At 36.4% G+C, this 14,089-nt stretch overlaps 1 protein-coding gene across 1 annotated transcript in view; it reads right to left on the bottom strand.

Annotated features, from left to right (window-relative positions):
- The window catches only part of Agmo (alkylglycerol monooxygenase), a 299,374-nt gene that overhangs the window by 146,168 nt on the left and 139,117 nt on the right, over positions 1 to 14,089 (bottom strand). The window contains exons 7-10 of the mRNA XM_059279425.1: positions 12,295 to 12,360; positions 12,123 to 12,202; positions 8,750 to 8,884; positions 7,066 to 7,182 (exon numbers count right to left, since the gene is read on the bottom strand). Coding sequence (XP_059135408.1) covers positions 7,066 to 7,182; positions 8,750 to 8,884; positions 12,123 to 12,202; positions 12,295 to 12,360 — 398 coding nt within the window. The remainder of the gene's footprint in view (positions 1 to 7,065; positions 7,183 to 8,749; positions 8,885 to 12,122; positions 12,203 to 12,294; positions 12,361 to 14,089) is intronic.

Below are 14,089 nucleotides of genomic sequence, written 5' to 3'. Positions count from 1 at the left end.
GACAATTTTTTCATTTTCCATTGGATTTATTCCAATTTAATACTATCTACTGCTATTCACATCAAATAATCTATGCCTAAAGTGTTGAAATAGAATTATTCTAAATCACATTTGACTTAATATTATCATAAAAATACACAAGGAAGTTTTTTCAAATCTTTAGAGTAGCCCCCCAAAAGCCATAATAACTTGCTTCAGAGATAAACTTTTTGTTTTCATATAGTTCACAGCTAATGAGTAAATGTTAATGCAAAAATTGCACAATCAGAGTTTGAATGTCCAAAGCTGATTAAAAGGCTGCATTTGTAGTACTGGAGAGATGCCTCCACAGTTAAGAATGTGGGAACTCAGAGACTATGGCAGAATGCACAAGTCCTGACAAGTGCCGACGTTGAGAGGGGGAAGTAGACGCTGGGCTGGGTCTCATGTCTACCCAAGAAGTTGTCTACAAATGATAACCAAACAGGAACATCTGTTCTCTCCAGTGGAGTCTTACTGTGTCTCAACCACACTCCAGTGAAGGGTATCTACACATGATAACCCCACAGGAGCATCGGTTCTCTCCAATGGAGTCTTGCTGATCTCTCAACCACACTCTAGTGCAGGTTATCTACACATGATACCCCACAAGAGCATCCATTCTCTCCAGTGGAGTCTTACTGTGTCTCAACCACACTCTAGTGCAGAAACTCACTTCTGCTTCTGTTTACTTCGCTTTGGCATATTTGTGTTTTGTCTTATTGGTCATTTGCCTGCTTCTTTTTAGTTTGTGTGTGTGTGTGTGTGTGTGTGTGTGTGTGTGTGTGTGTGTGTGTGTCTTACTCCCAGTTTTGGTTTGGAGAGTATGCTAACGTAGCCCATATTTCTATGTCAAGCATTTGTTAATAACATCATCCCATGAATTGGAACCTATCAGGTTAAGAATTGATCTCACAATTATTATAAAGAAATTTAAGGTAAAGTCTGTGGGTCTGACCACTAAACACTGTAATTAAGTAGCTGCTGCACCAGGTTCAGGGAAAGCGGAATGTGCCTCTCACAACTTTCTGGTGGTCATCACGTTAAATTTTTGACTCCAAAAGTTATTTATACAGAAGTTGCACATTTAAAATAAGTATTTATCTGCTCTAGTATTTAGATAAACAGATAAACAGCAGGTTCTCCAGCCCCAAGTCAGTCAGAATCTTTCTATGTGATTATGGTCTATGGTAGATGAGGCTAAAATAAAATAGTGCAGTTGGATTTTAAAGTCTTCATATGCCTTTGGAAATTTCCATACTAGGAAGGCATTATACAATTTTACACATAAGCAAGCTTTCTTCTGAGTCATGTAGCAAGTGTTAAGTAAAGAAAAACATATGTGGGAAATAAATATGTCCTTCCGAATTAATTAGTGTCAGGAACGAAGCTGTCCCAACTCCAATTTCAGCTTGAAAAGGGTTTCAACACTAGATAATTCTCTTTGTCTATCAACTATAGCAGCTTTTTCTATACTTTTCTTATGATAGGAGAGAAATCTGAGTTCCAAATATGTCTCTTAATATGTTCAATGCCTGCCTAAATTTTACCTAAGAACAACTCACATGTCCCCAAACATTTAAATCTGTTGATGAATTTAATATTGAGGATGCGATTTCAAAACCAAAATTAAGGCCCACATTTCTTGAAACAGATAAATTTCCAGTTTTAACTTCGTGAATAAAGAGTAATACAAATATAGAGAATAAAGAAATACTGTAAACTGTACTTGATATTGAACAATGTTGAATACAATCAACAGTTTGATATTTTCATGGAGATGGTCTAGGTTTTTTTTTTGGTTTGCTTGTTCATTTTAGTCTTATGTATGTATCTTAACACTATTACTGTTCATACAACTTAGTCATATTTTGATTGAATAAAAGTTAATGCATTAAACAATATAATTGATGATAGACAAATTCTATGATCCTTGAGGAGATGATTCCAACTTATGCTACTGTGACAATGAGCTTCTGTGTCTGTGGACCCTGTGATTCACCTGACCACAGAATGAACAAACTCAGGGAAATATTCTGTTTGTACTGAACATATGCACAATGTTTTATTGTCATTGTGCTTTAAGTGATGCAGGACAGATAAGTACAAGAAATCTAGAAATCATTAAAGTATAATGAAGTATGTGCTTACACTATATGAAAGTACCATGGGACAAATGTAATGGATTTGACTACCCTTGAATTTTGGTAGTTATGGGGTGAGAAAAAGGTACTGGAATCAGTTCCCCTGGATACCATGGAAAGATTATTTGCAATTTAATCATTTAGGAAGGTTGATGTTTATGTGTGACTGCTAAAATTAAGGTGATTCACATTGCCATTTTGAAAGTCTTACTCATGCAAGAAATTGGATGATTTGTTGACCTAATGACAAGGCCTTGGTTTCATTATTAGTTTTGGAATATGTAACAAAATCTTAACAGTAGGCAAGTATGCACTCAGTTGTTATATTTTCAGAATACTTTTTCATATAATAATTTTTTATTTTTATTTCAAGAAACAGAATCTAGATTTAAGTCATTGTTTTCTGCTAAAACTAATAAAGTCCACTCTGTTTTCCTATAACCTTCCTTTTATTATATTTAGACAGAGAACTCAAGCAAATTTACCTTATATTCCAAAGTGAAGTCATTAAAAGAAGGATTGTCTACTAACTTTTAATGGAAAAAATGAAATAATTTAGAAATGTATATGGGCAACACCAGAAGTTATGGTCTTTAAATTGTGTTAAATGAACATTGTCTCTTTCCATTTCTATAGAAGTTGCAGCAAATTTCCTTAATTTAACTGGATGCCTTGTGGCATATGCTATTGGTTCCTCACCCAGAATGTATCTCTCATTCCTTCGATGGGAATAGTTTGCTGATTCTGCTAAGTCTGGCAGGTACCGAGAGGAAAAGTAAGCATGCTGTTCTGGGGGCAGCGTCCCACTTGGTGTGACTCTCACTCTCCTGGGGGCAGCATCATACTTGGTGTGACTCTCACTCTCCTGGGGGCAGCATCTCACTTCGTGTGACTCTCACTTCCCTGGGGGCAGCATCACACTTGGTGTGACTCTCACTCTCCTGGGGACAGCATCCCACTTGGTGTGACTCTCACTCTCCTGGGGACAGCATCCCACTTGGTGTGACTCTCACTCCCCTGGGGGCAGCATCACACTTAGTGTGACTCTCACTCTCCTGGGGGCACCATCCCACTTGGTGTGACTCTCACTCTCCTAGGGGCAGCATCCCACTTGGTGTGACTCTCACTCTCCTGGGGGCAGCATCCTACTTGGTGTGACTCACTCTCTTGGGGGCAGCATCACACTTGGTGTGACTCTCACTCTCCTGGTGGTACTATCACACTTGGTGTGACTCTCACTCTCCTGGGGGCACCATCCCACTTGTTGTGACTCTCACTTTGTCTAACCCTGACCTGGTACTAGTTACTGGTTTAGTACAGGCAAAGGAATGACACCTGAATAATGAAACATGAAGTTTGTTGACAAGAAATTTTGAATATGTCCCACAAATTATAAAATGAAGGCAACAAGATAGTCTATGAGAATTCAATTTGTTGTCTTTGGCAAACTAAATCACAGCACATTTTATCAGTTAATAAAGAATACTTTTAAAATACAAATGCAAACCACGTTCATGGCTAAACAGGATGTATATATAAGTATATCCTATTGATAATATATGTTTTTATGTGTATGTATGTGTGTATGTCAGGCAGATGTTGAATTTGCCTCCTCAATTCTATTTTTCTTTTTCTATGTATTTTTACAACCATTTTTCTTCCAAGTCTTCCTGTTCCCTCTTTCAGAATATGAGGATCCTACAGTTGACCCTGCTGGGTTCCCATTCATAAAATACATTGAATTAAAATCTCCAGCATGATTCCACTGGCAAATCTGGAGATGTACAAATGAATGTTTGACTCAATCTTACATAGTCACACTTGAGTTTTTTATATGCCAGTATTTAAAGCTGGAGTGTAGTGGGTAGCCATTCCAGCTTTGGTCTGGAAGTTCCAACTCCCATTGAGGCTTCGGTAACTATCACGCCTACAAGGCAAGGCCAAGAGAGGGCCCTGAAGACCCGAGATTGGGACGCGCCTTGCTCTCTTGTTTCCTGGACCTGGACGCTAGAGGTAGACCAAGGGGAGTTCTCCAGAGAACACCGCAGGACTGTTCTGTGTCTTTCCCAGAACCCGCCACCTACCTATCCCTTCATTTGTAAGTTACCCACTAAATAAATCTTCCTTTTAACTATGTGGAGTGGCCTTAATAATTTCACCAATACTGGAGTCGCTGGTAGCCATCTTGGCTCATGCAGGAGCCTTTACACTAAGAGAATACTAAGGAAAGCAAGGATCCTGATAGATGAAACACTGAGGAGGCAACCATCCCAAAGGTGTAATTGAGTGAGGCAGTAAGCTCTCCTGGACTGTATCCCTGTCATATAAACAATGAATTCTGCTCACTGCATTCAACACCCTATTTCAAATGAAATTCTATATTCATAATTCAATATCTAAATTATATAGACCCTATAGAATTTTTCAGTGAAATACTCTATTGATATATAATTATTTAATTATATAGGATTTAGATAATGATATTACCTAACAATAAATCGTCAGTAGGACTAGTTCTCAGTGCACATTATTTATTTATTTCAGCTGATCATGTGATTTTCAGAAGTGTTTAAGATATCTTAGTTTCAAACAGGGCTCATAGGGGCTCACAGAGACTGAAGGGGCAATCATGGAGTTTTGTACGGGTCTCAGCTAGGCCCTCCGCATATGTATTACGGTTGTGGAGCTTTGACTCTTGCCTGCTTTTGGAACCCTCTTCCTCCTACTGAATTGCCTCATCAGGCCTTGATATGAGGCTTTGTGCCTGATCTTATTGTAACTTGTCACCCTGTGTTAAGCTGATATCCCTGGGGGGCCTCCCCATTTATGAAAAGAAATGAAGGGGTGGATCCGGGGGAGAGGGGAGATGGAGGGACTGGGAGGAATGGAGAGAGGGGAAACTGTATTCAGGATGTAATATATGAAAAGAATAAATTTACACACACACACACACACACACACACACACACACACATATATATATTAGTTTCTTTTAAATTTAATCTGTTAGACCAAAAAATTTTACTTAGTATTTTGATTATATTAATTTTTAATACTCTGATAATTTGATTCTGTGGTTATAGTTCAAGCTTTGTTCTGTTTTTTATTTTCCTTCTAGTATGATTTTGTCATTAGTACTTTTTAACAGTCAGTTTGTAATTTTGGAATGTTATATCATGACTTAAATTTATGTATTAGCTGGAGGAAAATTTTAATTTTTTTTAGGTACCTGAACTCTGATCTGAGACCAGCTTAAAATTTATTCTTATCTGGAATTTACCCAGTACATTGTTAGCATAAGCTTCCATCCAGTCCTGTGTAAAGACGAGACAGTTAAAATTCTCAAAAGTAGTCAGTTCTGAACGTATACATACAAGTAACTTCAAATGAACTCAACAGGGTATAGTTAGGAATATGTGTATATACACACATACATACATGTATACAAACACACACACACACACACATTCGATAACAATTAATGGAAAAAGAAGCCATGAATTTGAAATGTAATGGAGAAGATTTTATGGGAAATGTTGGAGGAAAGAAAGGGAGGGGATAAATGTTGTAATTGTATTAGAATCTCAAAAATAAACCACAAGAAAAAAGAAAAAAATTTCTCAGGAATCTTTTTTTTTTTTTTTTTTTTTTTGCCTACCTCTCCAGAGCTAAGTGTAAGACTCCAAATCTTCCTTTGAATATTTTTTCTTCATTAGTGTTTTGCCCTCGTTTTCCTGAAAACGTTTTAAATTTTATTTTGGAGTCAGTTACTTTATCCAGTTGTGTTGTCTGACTGGGCTGACCCAACAGTCCACAAGCAATTGCAATTGCCCTGACCGAGTAAGCTACACCTGCTTGCCTGCTTCCCTGTTCACATTTCCTCAACCTGTTTAGCATCTCAGAAATTCTGCATATTTTGCTATCTCTTTTGTGCACTGGAGGAGATATTTTTATACATTTAATCCACAAATTGTAGAAGTTCTGTACATCTTAAGAGTATATATATATATATACTCTACCACATTACAAGGAATAGAATTGCTTTAAGGCATAGCCATTATTTGTATGGAGTAATTGTGACAACCTCAACATTCTTGACTCAGATTATTTCCTGAGATTCACATTTTCTTCGTAACAAGGATTAATTCAGGACCTTTTTTTCCTGTTATATTTTACCTACTATTAATTTAGTTACCTTATTACCGTTATCTACCCTCTTAAGAGTCCTACACTTTTATGAAAAATATATTATGAATGAGTCAATGAAACAAAGAAAATTGGCTAAAATATTTATTTTATCATTTTCACAGTTTGCAGTCCATTTTTTACTTGCTTTTGGTTGCTTTTGTTTTCTTCAAAAAACAATCAGTATAGATAATGCTCATTAGCTAAAATATGCTCATTGTTCATCACCTCTTAGTGCACCTATGTTTAAGTTACCAGAGGTTGGGTATTATGTACATTTTAGAAAGAAAAACATAAAAGCTGGAAACCTTGCAATGGAAATTCTCTAAACTCAATTTACCAAGTAATTATCTAAATATATTAGGTATCTTGAAATTGATAGAAAATATGCTGTCCTAAACATGTTTAATTCTGATTTTTGAAGTCTTTTATTTCAATTACAAAAGTATATAGCAAGTAATCTCTTATTTACAATTTAGACAGGTCTCAAAACATTAGATTTATGTTTCATATAGCAGCACATGGATACAATTAATCTGTTTATACTTAATAGTCTTGAGGAAATTAATTTGCCTACTTAAAATGTGTGGTGTTTCCCCCAAAATTAAAGCAATTATGAAGAAAAACAGATCATAGTCACAAAGGAAGAGCTTATTTTAATTTTTAAAAAGTTGACAGATTATTTTTCATATACGATATTAAAGTTGATGCTACCTACCTCTGCGTTTGCAAATGTCTCTTCATAAAATGCCAGCATTACTGCAAACTGCAGGACAGTGTACATCTTTAATAGCTGGGATGCTGCTGATGACAAGGGGACCTCCTGTCCTGTGACCTAGGTAGACAAGAAGGACACTTGCCTTTACTCCCCCATGGTGCCTTTCTCTGGCTGAAATTCACACTGCAGGAAAAGACTAGTCACAGCAAAAGGAGTTTGATATCTTTAATCCAGAAGGACTCTGACATTCATTTTCTTGGCTAGAAAATTGTCTGAAGAGTAGGAGACCTGCTTCTTGATGCAGAATATTATGCATTCTAGTTCTGATTCAGTCTTCCTTAAATAAAAACATCATAGCTGCTTTGTATATATTCATAATTGCAATAGCCAAGAAGAAAAAAATTAGAACCATTCACATCTAAAAATATGTTCAGGAACATACCAAGAAAATGAAGGCATGTGAATCTGGACAGCATAGGTAACCATGATTCAACATCAAATAATATTTTATTAAAACAACTTTCCTAAACTACTAAGATTTCTAGAAGTACGGTGCTATACTTTTCTTTAGATAAAGCAGATGTAGGCACTCATACAATTTAAAAATATTTACTTTGACTATTCTGTTAAAAAAAGAAAGAAAAGTAAAACCCTCCTTCCTAAGCATTTTAAAGAAGAAATAATCGATGTATTTTTGACATTTATCAAGCTGACTAATTACATCTAATTATGGATGTAAAATATATGTGAGTAAGTCAAGTATTTAAAAACAATAAAATATTATTCAGATAAAATATTCTTTAAGACATCACATTTTTATCTGAAATACCATCTTGTAAATGAAAATTTACTCTTCCAATTGCTTCTGTACTTGTATTTGTGCCCTTTATTTGATAAAGAAACAGCATATATAATGAGCTATTGAATAGAAATCATATTTTTCACCTAGAAGAGAATTTCAGATTTAAATTAAATTTTTCTTGGTTTCATAAGCCAGATGCTAGTGGCACATGCCTTTAATCCAGCACTCGGGAGGCAGAGACAGGCAGATCTCTGAGTTATAGGCCAGCCTGGTCTATAGGGTGAGTTCCAGAACAATCAAGGCTACACAGAGAAACCCTGTCTCAAAAAACAAAAGCAAAAGATAATTTCTTAGCTTTTTGTATTACATTTCTGTATTTCTTTTTCTCATGTTTTTCAAGTTATTTCTATACTTAATATTTCTATTCTAATATCAAATAAATTCAACCATGGTTTGTCAAAGCAATTTCACTGCCATGATGTGACTTTATAATTTTTACTTAGGGGACTTCATTTTGTCATAAGTGAAATTAAGAATCAACCTGATTTCTAAAGCTCTTTCCATCTCTCAGGTTCTGGGACTGTGCATGGGAGGACATACACCTTCGTTACTCACCAGAGGAGGCTCTTGCCTGTGGGCTTGAAAGGTTCTGAAGTAGTTTCAATTGTTCTACTTCCCAAATTACACTCCCTGTAATGAATCAGCACCCACCTAGAAGGCAATGGCCCTCTTAATCCACCTCCAGAGTGGTATATCCTCATTAAGCTATCCATTTACATTGGCTGAGGTAGCATCGTTTTATAATATCACACGAAGACAGCACACATGCAGACTGGCTGCATATGGAGCCCCACCACATCCTCTGCCATGACCTCTACTTACCTCTGGAATTTCTTCACTTAGGCCAAGTCTTGGTTTACCTGGACCCCATCCTGGTCCTTTAAATAGGACAGAAAACTTATGGAAGAATCCAGGTGTAGCCCAAAATGTGTTCCATATATAGAGTAAATGGTGAAACTTGGAAAAATAAAAAAAAAATACATGTATAGTTTACTCTATGTAAGAGAAGCATAACAGATAGCATTAAGTATAGCTCATTATATACATCATTATATTGTTCATTGTAATTTTCATATCTTCTTTAATATATACCATGCATGAGAAGATAGATAATATATTGATATGTAATCACATTCTGTTTTTTAATTAATTCTATACATCTTATATATCTTTGGTGTGTTAGGAAAATCTTTGAAGCTATGAATGAAATTATAATTTTATTTTAAAATAAAGAGAACATAGTTGATTACAAAACCATCAAAGTAGAGTTAATGAGTTATGAGGCTGCGTCAAATAACATTAACTAGCTCGTGAGAAAGCAATAGCCTGTCTGCTGACTCCTTCCCTCACATCTTACTAGATGGATATTACAGGAGAACGTGGAAGCATCGTAAGATTGCTGATCTATTTAAATATTTTTAAAACAATGCTTTATTGTGTTACTAATATGATATTAACAAAATATATTCACAAACATTTCAGTTTGTAGAGTTCCAAGTATTAAAAAACTCATATTCTGTCACAAAAGAAGAAAAGGCTTGGTGACCGAAGGAGACTTTTACAATGAGTGTTACAGCAGGAATATGCAGTCTTTAAATAGCATTCATTTGACATACACAGAAGTTAAAAAACATGCCCACATATAAGTGCCCAATAAATTTTAACTGTAAGGAATTTCACACAAGTGCCCATAATGCACCACAGGATTAAACATATTCATAGGATTTGGGCATCAGCTCCAGACTCTAGATGTGAGGGGTTTATTAAGTATAGAAATGCATTAATGGAAAAAAAAGCTTTTGCTCTCAGAATTTGTGGTCTTGCTGGTATTTTAGCAGTCCCTGGATGAATTTAAATTGCTAGGTTTAGAAGAATGGATTTTATAATTACTTGAAATATTCCAAGAATCAACCTGAGTTATTACAGGGCTTAATGGAGAAGTTTCTGAGGACGAGGTAAATGTTAGATGAATGCTTAGCCTGGGGATTTTCAATACTAGTAATACAGAAATTAGGATGTTTAGAACTTCCAACACACATTAAAATACTAAATCATTTGGTTATGTTGCAAATGGACTTCAATTTTATTTCTACAAATCTGGATACTACCCATGAGCAATATATCATAACAGCTTAATGACATTTTCCTAGTTTACTTGGTTTCCAATCCCGTGGGACTTTGGGTCTTCCAAAAGAGAGCAGAGTGGTCTACATCTAAACAAAGCAAGCATATCCCTGTTTGTAGTAGGGAAAATTCCAAGTTCCTTTGCAGGTAATAAAACAAGCAATTTAGCTCTACTCAAAGGGAAGTCACTGAAAATAACAAATTTGTGTGTTATAAACTCCTAATTATCATAACTTGCTGACTTGACATTTCTGACTAAAATGAGCACAGAGGAGAATAAACCTGAGACCCACACATGACAGCTACCATGCTGAAGAAAACATTTTGAAAGGTAGATACCTGGAAGCTTAATACTTGACTCAGTGAGCAGTGACTCAAAGCTGCCTGTCATTGTCTCACCTAGGCACATAGTCAGTTCCTACTCATTCATCTAACTGTATTGTAGTGCTTACAACATCCATTCTCTAACCATTTCTCATGTATGAACCCTTATCCTCAAAAATCATGTATTCCCCAAGCCTTGCTTGTATCCATTAACAATATTGACATCACCTATAATCTATTCCAAATAGCCCATAGTGCTGCTAAATAAAACCCAGACTTCACAAAGATGGTCGCATGGGTCACACTAGCATCAGTCTTGGAAAGCTCTGTCCTAGAGAAACAGGGTAGACTTTTATATTTCTCTTTACTTATTCATATTAAGGAGAAAATCTGCCTAAAGTTAAGAAAGAGGGCCTTTCACGAATATTTTCTAAATTGGCGATAATTTAATAGAGCTGGTTGTAAAGATTTGAACACTTTTATTATGTGTCTCCTGAGAGACACATCCTATTGTTAGTAGAGCCTGGGGTGGAGATGGAAAGATATGTGCCATGTAGTAGAAGAGAGAGAGAGAGAGAGAGAGAGAGAGAGAGAGAGAGAGAGAGAGAGAGAGAGAGAGAGAGAGAGACTCATCAGCAATTTTCTTTTCAACTGTGGACACATAGAAATGACTTTCAACCTAGAAATGATGGCATTTGGCCAAAGCTGGGTGTGTGAAGCCACAGTCAGGCGAGGAGTTTAAATGAATTAAGGGAGCCTTGGTCTTGGCTTCCCAGGGTAAATTTGCAGCTGTCAGTTGAATCTGGAATTTACTTAAACTCTCTGAGCCTGTGTTTCCCATGCTAGAAGGCAGAAATCAAAGAGCCACTTCTTCATGAGGCACTACTGATGGTGAGCGAACTGCTTTGTGTTTGCAGGTACTTCAGACAGAAGGGATTTAACAGATGTAGAGAATTCTTCTGTCTCAATGTCCTGTGCAAACTTAAGTGGGTTGCAGAGCAGGCCCAACAGGAGCCTGTAATTTTGTTACTTCGGGTACATTGCAACCATCCAGCCCAGCGCACAAATCTGTCACTGGCTGACCATCACAGCTTTGAGAGCATTCTTATCTTTCTCTCATTTGTGATTCCTTAACCCCAGGAGCCTTTGTGGTAATTTGATGCTGACACACTGGAACTTTGCAGACATTCTTCTTTTCTCTAGTGCGCACCACTAAGGCCAGTGAACAAGCAACAGCACATGTCTAACAGAAAATTGGTCTACTCCACCAAGTCTTAGCAAAAGAGGTAATATGTGGACCTCACTGATGGATAATGCTCCTTGACATCCAGTTCTGAGACAAGAAGGGTAAAAGCCTCATGGTGAATTTCTAACCAGAGGTTGAAGGCTTGAAGCAAATATTTTTCTTACTGTGGGATCAGCCTTAATTACATGTTGTACCACTGTTCCTGAATACATGAATATATTTCAGGTCTATTCTGAGAAAGAACATGTTTCTTAAAGAACACCTTTTTTTGCATTTGAGGTATTAGACACATTTGAAAATTCTTATAATAGGTTTTAATGGGTTTTACCCATCTGACTCAAGTGTTACTTAACTGCTAAAGTTATTTCAAATTCTTTTATAGGTAAAACATTTTTTTCCACAGCAATGTAATGTGCTTCCATTTACAATAACCATTTTCCTCCTAAACACAAACTTTGTGAAATTCTGTGCATTCAGAAAGAACAGGGCTGAATGAATTACCTGAACTTTGAATGGCTCAAATGTATCAATGGGGTGCGTTAGACCGTATACAACCTGTTCATTCTCTGCTTCAAATGTCCCTGGAAGATAAACATTACACTATGATTACTGATTTTCTACCATTTCCAAAGCAGCCTAGTTAGTTCTTTTGATAGTTGTACATTTTACTTACCAAAAATTCTATCCCAAATAATAAGAGTGCCGGCATAGTTTTTGTCAATACAGTAACGATTTCTGCCTGTGAGACAAAATATTCAAAGTAAGTTTTCAAATACATGAAAATGAGCTTCTGAAACATTTATTTCGCTTGTTTTAAAAAATACAAGAAAAAGTCAAGCAGTAAAGTAGCTCTAGAGATGTGATCAGGAGCAAGTGAGGACAGTTGGGAGTGACGGAGGTGGTCTTGCCCAGAGAAGACCACAACAGTTGATTGTTCAGTGCCAAACAGTCAGCCTTGAAGACATACAGACAAGTAACAGTAAACAGACTGGGCAGCCATGTTTAAGAATATGCATACACATACATCATATACTGCAGAGAACCATGGAGTTGGCCTGGCCTAGCTGCCTTGAGACACAGGTCAGAGGTTTTTCAGGTTACAGTCCATGGCTTCTGGGGCACAATGTGCCTTCCAGTTCCTGAGAGACTGATGCTCTCCCTCAGGCAGTGAAGCATCTGTCTGTTCCCTTAGGGGTCAAGGAAGCAAGGAGGCTTGACAGGACTATTGCTCTTAGACATTAATCTGGTCTACCCTGTATGGCTCACAAACTTCACTGTATCCTGGCAACCACAACTGTATTGATCCTGGACATTACCATTGTATCTGTTTCTGATAAAGGTCTGATTAAAAAGTCTGATTGCTCTCAATGAAATTGTCACAGCCTCAGTTGTGCTGTGGCCCCTCCAACTGGCCTGATTTAATTCCTCATATCAGGTGACCTTAGCCCAGTAAGTAAGCACAGGCACTTATAAAATATCATATATCAAACATATATGCAAACTGTAATAATTAGTGAAAAAAGAGACCATGAATCTGAAGGGGAACAGGGAGGAGTATATGGGAGGGTTTGGAGGGAGGAAAGGGAAGAGTGAAATATAATTATACTATAATCTCAAAAATTAAAAAAAAATCTTAGATTTTTATTTGTAGTCTCATTTTAGTTATTTTCTAGCTAACTTTCTAAAAGCAATGAAGGTTTTATTAATTTATGAACATTTTCCCAATGTTTTAGTTAAATGTCTAGATATAGTCACATTATTTTATAAAACTAACAAATAATTGAAAATCACATTGTTTAGAGGAAAGAAACAAGGGGACGAGATGGAAATGTATGTATTGGGGGTTTGTGGGACACTAACTTCTTACAGAGGACTGAGGTTCAGTCCCCAGCACCCATGGTGGCTCCCAGCTGTCAGCAAGTGCAGTTCCACAGCATCTGACACCCTCTTCTGTCCTCTGGGGGACTGTATGCATGTGCTATACAGGTTGAGATGCAGGCAAAATAACCCCACACAAAATTATAATAACAAAAATAAATTTTTAGAAAGGAAATGTATGTATTTATCTTTTTTTTAGTGTTATTTTTAGTCTTGTTCTCTCCTGATGTTTCAGAAAGAAAATTAGCACACTATTTCACTAATAAAAGATATAATTAAAAATTAAATTACTTTTGGAATTACAGCTCTTCGTAATATGTTAATTATCCAGCTCCCAAACATCCAAATTACAATTTAAACTTAATGTAAGTAACTGGCAACGGTTTTTATTTTATGTGTTTTAAAACTTAAATAGGTACAATAATGTAAATGTTACTAAATCTGAAAGAAAGGAGTTTTAGTCTACTAAACCATGTATCTGTATTTGTGTACCCACTTTCTGTGCAGGCCAGCATGGGAACCTAAGTTCACCCATAATCTAAACATGGTTCTCCACCAAAGGGAGTGTTGGCAGTGTCTGAAAACTTGAC

Source organism: Peromyscus eremicus, chromosome 14 (assembly GCF_949786415.1).
Source record: "Peromyscus eremicus chromosome 14, PerEre_H2_v1, whole genome shotgun sequence".
NCBI classification, from domain to species: domain Eukaryota; kingdom Metazoa; phylum Chordata; class Mammalia; order Rodentia; family Cricetidae; genus Peromyscus; species Peromyscus eremicus.
Note: the sequence above shows the minus strand (reverse complement) of the source record. Positions and strands in the feature narration are given on the sequence as shown.